The sequence below is a fragment of the Temnothorax curvispinosus genome, unplaced genomic scaffold (genome assembly GCF_003070985.1).
Source record: "Temnothorax curvispinosus isolate PA1 unplaced genomic scaffold, ASM307098v1 QBEX01007078.1, whole genome shotgun sequence".
NCBI classification, from domain to species: Eukaryota; Metazoa; Arthropoda; class Insecta; order Hymenoptera; family Formicidae; genus Temnothorax; species Temnothorax curvispinosus.
Window position 1 is genome coordinate 1,303 of NW_020216858.1, and position 8,732 is coordinate 10,034.

The 8,732-nt window shown below is 32.0% G+C and overlaps 1 protein-coding gene across 1 annotated transcript; it reads right to left on the bottom strand.

Annotated features, from left to right (window-relative positions):
• Nucleotides 1–501: 501 nt before the first annotated feature.
• On the bottom strand, nucleotides 502–3,961 carry LOC112456668. Its single transcript, XM_025019356.1, has 9 exons — nucleotides 3,799–3,961; nucleotides 2,698–2,950; nucleotides 2,210–2,440; nucleotides 2,066–2,143; nucleotides 1,897–1,986; nucleotides 1,619–1,690; nucleotides 1,042–1,137; nucleotides 749–811; nucleotides 502–614 (listed from the first exon to the last, which is right to left on the bottom strand). The coding sequence occupies exons 1-9, from the start codon at nucleotides 3,946–3,948 to the stop codon at nucleotides 502–504; spliced, it is 1,146 nt and encodes a 381-aa protein (XP_024875124.1). The 5' UTR covers nucleotides 3,949–3,961.
• Between the last annotated feature and the right edge of the window lie 4,771 nt (nucleotides 3,962–8,732).

Genomic DNA, 8,732 nt, shown 5'->3' on the forward strand with positions numbered 1-8,732 from the left:
ATAACGATGAAAATTTCCTATATTGGTCTACTGCAGATCTTGGTGCCTAATATTAATTTTTGTGTGAATTTATTTATAATCTCTAGCTCATGCAAACTGCGCGCCGCAAATTTCATCGGTCTTGAAACACGAACCTGGATCTCCCAGTCCTGGCTGAGGTATCATTTTTCGCAATAAATTCTTTACAGTTTCTTTCGGGGAGGGGAATCTTATAGATGCTTCTTAGCATCAAACTATTAAATTGCTAATCAATTTAATTTGTAATATTACGTGTCTCAGCTTCATGTAAGAACTGTGTTTCAAGACCGACGAAATTTGCGGCGCGCAGTTTGCATGAGCTATAGAGATAGTAAATAAATTCCCACAAGAATTATTATTAGACACCAAGATCCGCTGTAGACCGATATAGGCAATTTCATCGTTATCTTTGACACTTTCATTGGTCTTATTCATTATTGTAAATTAAAATTAGGTATTAAAAATTACGCAGTAAAATATAAATTAATAAAACTTGCCATTAGTGGTATATTGTTTCCTCTCATCAAACAGATAAATGGGACTTTTCTCGACACAATGTTTAGTGTTTGAAGTAGTGTTGCCATCAGTGTATTGTCCTAGAAACCATTGCAACAATTAGAATATAATATCACTTTACATATGAATGGTTTTAAATCCATATAAGAAATAAGCTTACAGAAATAAGCAGAAAACATTTATAATGCGCAATAAAAAAAATATACATAAATACCTTTGCTCATTTGTAACTGTCCGCTTTTTAACACAATTGGGGTTTTCTCGGTTTTCTCAGTCTCTGTATTATATGAAACAATTACAGATATTAAATAAATATACTTTCTATTTCTACAAAATTAGAATATATGAAGGCAGTTTTCCAGTACACACTGTAATGTTAGTACTTCAAATACATTATTTACGTTACGTATACTATAGATTTATAGGTTTTCAGTACTGTCATTACTGTATATCGGAACACGGCTAAAATATACATTAAAACAATCGTGTAATAAATAGAGATCTTACCTTTAATTGCACGACTTAAAATTTCCATTTTATCCAACTTTTGTTTATTGGATTTGCATAACGTCCTTGATTCTTTTTCCATATCTTTGGAAATTGCTGCAATATATAGAAATTAGATATATTTTATTTTCGTAAAGTACTATACAGGGTGTCCCGAAATTCGCGAATCAAAATACTATAGCAATAAAGTTCTCGAAAAATTAAATAAAATAGTTATTTATAAATTTTTATTTTAAATAATAGTTTTTGAGATATAAGGGTTTATATATAAAGCTGGCCAATCATAAATTACATTTTGACAGTCACATGTCCATGAATTGCGTGAGCGGTGGATTAGTGACTTCAAGACAGACGTTGACGTAAAATACATTTGTTATATATTATATGCTCACGAAAATAAGCAGAAAATATTTATAACTGATTTTGTCAATACAATCTGCCAATTTACACATTTTTATCGATTTCAACTAATTCTATAAATTAACGGACAATATTAAAAAATATATAATACATATATATATATATATATATATATATATATATATATATGTTTATATAAAAGAAATTATACACATACCTTTACTCATTTGAAACTGTCCGCTTGTTAACGCAATTGAGTTTTTCTTGGTTTTCTCAGTCTCTTTATTCTCTGAAACAATTACAGATATTATAAATATATTTTTTTATTTTTACAAAATTAGAATAATTAAGGCAGTGTTCCGGTATATACTGTAAGTCAGTACAAAAAATCTATAATTCAAGTTATGTATACTATAGACTTCAGTACTGACAGTACATATCGGAACAATGCCTAAATACGCATTAAAACAATCGTGTAATAAATAGAAAACTTACCTTTAGTTGCATGACTGACACTTCCCATTTTCTCAAACTTATGTTTATTGGATTTGGTTCCTGATTGTTTTTCCTTATCTTTTGAAATTACTGCAATATACATATAGAGATTAGATATATTTTATTTTCAAAAAATGCAATATACAAATATTTTTAAATAAATACATACCATTTTTTATTGTATTGTGACTATAAGTTTTTTGGCATTGTCGTTTTGTATATAAATTTTCTTCATTATTTGAAATTGCTAAAATAAATCAAGTAGATAATTAATTATATGAATAGTCAATAATTAATTAATTAAAATACTTACATTCACTCTCTTTGCTGGTCTCGCTGAGTAGGCTGCAAGTGTCATCGTCGCTGTATAACGGTGGAACATTCAATAATTTTTTTTCCACATCGCGGTTAGTTTTAATTGCTTTTAGTTTGTATCTTTTTGTATCAGAAAGTGCTCGGGATTCACCGTGATCACTTTCTGTGGAATAAACATATTTCTTTTCTTCTAGTTTTTTTAATTTATCCAAGGCTAACTCGTAAGTTTCTAGAAATATATTAATATTCAAGAATTACAAATATAAATTGACATAATCACATAAAAGTGAGCATGAGTTTAAATAGTTAATCACGTATCATCAATGGATACTAGATTGTACAAGGATCATTTGAAAAGTTCGCGAACATGTTGTCTATATGCAAAATATAAAACAGATATTTTGTTTTACGTATCTCCGCATTAACAAAATAAATTTGCTTATGAAATTCCAATTAAGCAATAAAAAAAATTTAGCAAAAACTTACTGGCGTCTCCTACAATATTAATTTGATAGAATGGCCACGATTTTGGTGGTTCTGCTCTACTTTTGACAAGAGAATGTAATAATTCTGCCGTCTCGGTTGTATATGGCGGTGGCATAAAAACTGTCTTTAAGTTCCCAGCCTCATTATCGTAAACAATCCATTCACACGGTACAACATCCACACTTCGACCTTTGCATCTATCTTTAGATATAAACTCTATAAGTTTATAAATTCTACTGGATTCTGCCACATTCTACAAAATAAATATTATTTTTATATCAATTTAATGTTTAATAATTAAGAAGGAAAATGAATGTCACAATAAGTGTGTAATAATGCAAATAAATATCGATACACCTATTATTAAAGTAAAAGTATTATGTAATTGAGAAAACTAGGAAAATATTACCAAAATGGGATAGGAGAGAAAGAAAAGGAAGGGAAGGAAGGTACAGAGGAGGCAGGGAGGAAGGAAGGAAGGAAGGAAGGAAGGGAGGAAGGGTGGGAAGGAGGGAGAGAGAGATGTTTTGCGAGAAGTTAAAATTATAGGCTACAACACAAGAAAAATATTTAGGCACAGCAGTTGCCCGTGTAACGCGTAACGCGGTCGAGTGTGGACGTACTAGTCCAACACTAATGTCTCTGATAGCAAAATGCTAGCAGATTGAGGACAGATTGGCAGCAAATTCAATCAGATTCCCACTGCAGATCTATAGCAATCTGTGGTTTTTTATCTCTCTCACGTATCGCGTTAATTTTGGATTGTTTTACTTTGATATCGTTCATGGCCATGTTGGCCGTATGCGCGGGAATCCGCTCGGTGCCAGTAACCAAAGAAAAAAAAAGGCACAGCATCCGGGACTCAAGTCTAGATCTTTCCCCTTCTCAAGCAACAACTCTGCCACAAAGCCACAATTACTCCTCTCCGATACTTCTGTGCTTCGTTTATTACATATTTTACGAAATGTAACTTGCATTGTTTGTTTTATAATTTAGAGGTTAATTGACGTGTAGGTTAGTATCGAAATTACAAGGCAGGTTGAAATTGCAATAAAATATAAAAAGCGAAAATTACAGAAAATAATATATATATATATATACCATTTGTGAGAATTTCTCCTTTCCGGACATCGTACTACAATAAAGACGCACGTTCTCGGTTCTCGCGAGGGATATCTCAGATGCGCACACTAAAGAAGAGAAGAGCCATACAGCGACAGCGACAGCCGTGTTAGCCAGGTTAGCCAACATGCGCACATATATACGTGCGCCGCTCAGCGCCGCGCTGATTGGCTTCTCTTTAGTGTATGTGCCGGGTCATTAAATGGCGCCAAAAACTTCGAATAAAGCCAGCAGCACGTAAAAAACTGAAGTAGTAATAAAGCGGGGAGCACACACTTCTGCACAACGCATAATGCGTAAGCATAAGAAAATTGATTGGTCCATACACATGTGCATAAGGAAATAAACCAATCAGTTTTCTTATACTTACGTATTATGCGTTATGCAAAAGTATGTGTTCCCCGCTTAAGACTTAGGGCCAATTTCTTCACCGTTGGATAACTTTATCGAAGGATAGAATTATCTGACGGTGAAGAAATTGGCTATTAAGCAGTCATAAATTAATCAATTACAATACATAATTATCAAAAATGTTTAACTATAATTGATCAAGTTCTTTATTGCTTAAATCTTATTGTTTAAGTTTTTCTAGGTGTCCCTGGACTAATAATAGGCAGTATTCTCATAGTCAGTTTCTTTCTATGATTTAAAATTTCATATGATACTTTTTTCAATGAGATCCAATAAATAAACAATGACAACGATATGATCAACATCTTGAGACCGTCTTAAGCACGGTCTCAAGATGTTGACCACATCGTTGTCATTGTTTATTTTATTGGATCTCGTTGAAAGAAGTATCATATGAAGATAATTAAATAATAACCTATGCAATACATAGTCGTATTTCATGTGAAAAAGTGCAAATAGAATAGATTGTCAGGTAAGTTTTAATTTTTATATTTAAAAAACATGACAATAAAAAATAAAAATATGGTACTTTATGGAAAAATATTTTTCTATTTCAGAAATTATTAAAGCCAACTCCAAGAAGAAGTACATACTTGTGACGATATTTCAGTTATTAATCACAAACTTGAACAAAATTTTGTAACAATACTGGAATACCATTGGATAAAAGTACATTTACAGTAAATATATAAGTTAATGCCATTGAATAAAAGTAAGGTTATTTTAGAGCAAATAGAAGTTAGTACATTTATATGATTCATTAATTTATTAAGGCCCGGTTGTTCCAACTTCTTGCTAAGCTTTATCCGTCAGATACCTATTTATACATATGTCTTTATTTATTTAGAAAATTAGATAAAAATAGACACATGTTTATCTAATAAATAAAGTTACCAAGAAGTTTAAACAACCGGTCCAAAGAGTTTGTCCAGACAAACTTTCATAGGTGCATAAGCATTTGCATAAAGAATTGGATTGGCCCATTGCTTTATGCATTTGCGTATGCCAATTAATTTCTTTATGCATATGTTTATGCGCTATGTAAATTTGTCTGAATTAACCCTAAAAAATCATTGGAAAAAACGAAGTACTTGTGCAATTGAAGAGTTGAAAATAAATAATGATTAATATTAGAGGTTCTATAACAGAGTCTGAATTTGCGGTTTTGTCAAAGGCTGATGCGGTCCACTTGACGCTACAAATGCTTCGAAGCATTCTTCTCCTTCTTTCTTCATTAAAAAAAAGGAGAAGAAAAAATTTTCGAAGCATTTGTAGTGTCAAAAGAACAGCAGCCATAATCACGTGAGAGAGAGAAAAATATATGGTGTTTCTCTGTCTAACCCACAGATGCTGTAAAGTGTTGAGAGACAATAATGTCCTAAATATTTACACAATAGTATATGTATACTTACATCATGCCACATATGTCACATATGAAGAAGTGGCATAACGAAAATCTTTGTCTCCTCTTCGTCGTCATTCTCTTCATCATCATTTTCGTAAATTATAGCTTTTAAGCAGACCATTTTACAAGTAACATCTTGGAGTAAACATGTACTTTTGATTTCAGTTTCAACTACCTGCCACATATCAAGTTTACCTGAATTGCAAGGATACGTGAACATTGGTTTTACAATTCTTAATTTGTTCCCAGTTAATACAATATCCTCTTCTTTTCCATTTTGCGGTATGTACATTGTCTCAATTTTTATTATTATTTTATTTGTGAGAGATATTACATTATTTGGTTCTGTACATGTCAATATAGTTTCTTTATATTTAATCTTTTTGACAGGAGTTCGTCCACATGGTTCAGAAAGGCCTGTTTTCAATATTATGACGGTCCGTGGTAACGTCACTTTGTTTGACTCTGCATAAAGCGATTCATGCTGTCGTCGGCAGAATTGTGCGAGTGGTCGATTTCCACTTCGAAGTACTTTTTTTATTTTTCCTAATAGACTCTCAAATGGAAAGGCTGTATAATTACTTAAGGAACACTTCATGTTTTTGACATCATCAGCTAGGTGAGTAAGACTATGGATATTTAAAACTATACTTTGAGTATTATAATATTGTTGTGTAAGCATAACAAAATGGCTCAAATAAACTTTTGCTTGAGAATTATATTTTAAACATAAGTTATCTGAGCTCAGGATCCTACATGCAGCATGAAGAAGGAGAAAATGATTATAATATCTCTTTTCCAGTATTGGCTGCAAAACAACAGGACCAACATAAAGCAAATACAATCTGTACTCTGTTGCTTTCCACTTGGCAATATCTGATATTGATCTTGTTGTTCGTTGAAAGTCTACTGGTATTTGTGATTGTAATCTAACTAAACTTTGTGACAACTGACGTTTTTTACTTTGACTCAGTTTTGTAGCTAGATTTCCTTCCAACCAAAAATCAAGCATCATTTTTTTCATGACACCTAAGCAACCTTGGTGCATGAAATCAAGAACAAATTGTTTTATCATATCGATCGGAGGTTCTAAACGAAGAAGTGGAGAGATGCTGATGTGATGCTCAGAGTCTTCTTGTGCTCTAAATGATTCATCGGTTCGTTTATCACAAGTTACAGAGGGATAAACAGTTCGATTTTGACAACGTTGTCCAGGAACTAAGCATCGTTCACATGCGTTATATCCTCCATGACCTTTTATGCATTTAAGAAATGAACGTGCAGGTCTATCGCAAATAAAGCACATAATACGCACCTTAAAGATTCGTTCTTCGATTATAACACCTTCACGTGTCAAATCGTTCACTTCCTTTATGAAGTCATTTAAATAACTGCTTACATTATTGGGTTTTTCATTACCGGAAAATATAGCCACAGTAAAAGGTTTGTATATGTCCGGAGTGTTGTAAACTTTACATAAAATTGGCCAAAATTGTTTCGCGCTAGACTTATATAAAGGAAGACCATCACAATTTATTTGCAGATCGAGTGTATCTGTTAGATGTACTTCTTTATTCACACATCTTTGAAGACCTGCCGTTATTCCAAAATATACGAATTCACCTATAATCGCACCATGGTTTGATCTGAAATCTTTAATTTGATAATTAGCCGATGTTGTTTTCAAAAATGTTTTAGATGTTGTTGGCAAATTTGGAATTAATTGTCTTCTTAAAATTCTAAGTAGTGTATCTAAATGACAATGTTGAATACGAGACTGAATTGCCCATTGTCGAATCTGTGCTACATCATCCCATGCTTCATCGCTTTCATCATTTGTTTCCTCACTATTGTCGTTATTGTTGTCTTCTCTATCAGTAACATCTCTCATTACTACTTCTCTGGTTTCATTTTCTTCTCTTTCGTTTTCAATATCCTCATTAATGCTTTGATTGTCTTCAAAAACATTTTCATTTTCCACATCACTATTTTCATATTCTGTATTATTTACGTGATCTTCGATACTATGAGAGCTCATGTGATTTTGTATAATATTCACATTTTGTTCATTAATATCGAGTTCACTACTTGATGAATCTTGATTAGGCACAATTAAATTATGGTCGTTGGATGTTGACGCCACTCCATAAACATCTGAATTTGGATGGTTATTATCTGGGAATAATAGTTAATTATTTTAGTTCTTAGAATTTTATACATGATTTTAATGTATTTGACGTTATATAAAATAAAATTATTTGAACTATAAAATTACATTTTATTTGATATACATATAATACTATATACGTACCGTGCGATTCAGTTCTTGAATAAATTGTTGATTTACGAACTGATCGAAATCTTCTCACGCGGATTCGTGTCAAAAAACGCTTTTTATCCCAATTTCTATTCATAATAAACATTAATTAATATTCACTTTATTTACTAGAGGTTTAATATATTTTGCCACCACTTCGATAACAGATGCAGTATTATTACGAAATTGCAGGTTAGGTTAGATGCAGTATTTTACGAAATTGCAGGTTAGGTTAGGAACATATATTCAGGCTAACATTTATCAAACCCTATGAGGGAAATGATGGGGACAAGAAAATCAGGCCCGTATAACAATAACCTGAAAAATGTTTGAAAAGAGCGTCCCCGTTGCGCACCGGATCAGGCCCATGTCGGGAATTTCTTATTAGGGCATACCTTACTGCTTCCCGATCAGGCGCTAACCATACATCGGGCATGCCTAATCTAATTTCTGCTCGGGTTTCTTTCATAAATTCCAATATAATAATTAATCAAGACTAATTTCACTTAAACAAATTAAAAGCACTGAGAATCATTGAATATTTGTAACGCATAAGAGAAAACCTTGAAAAACAAATTATATTTGTGAAAGGACTATTAATGCAAAACATTTCAAAATACAATATAATACAAGTATAAATTCAAAATATAATGAATATATATAGAAGAAATGGAATACTGCATGGATTAATGTGGTATCTTCCTAATGAAGAAAATAGATTTCAGAGAAATCAATGTTAAACAAAATTAAGTGGTTCTTAACCAATACGTATACCCTTTT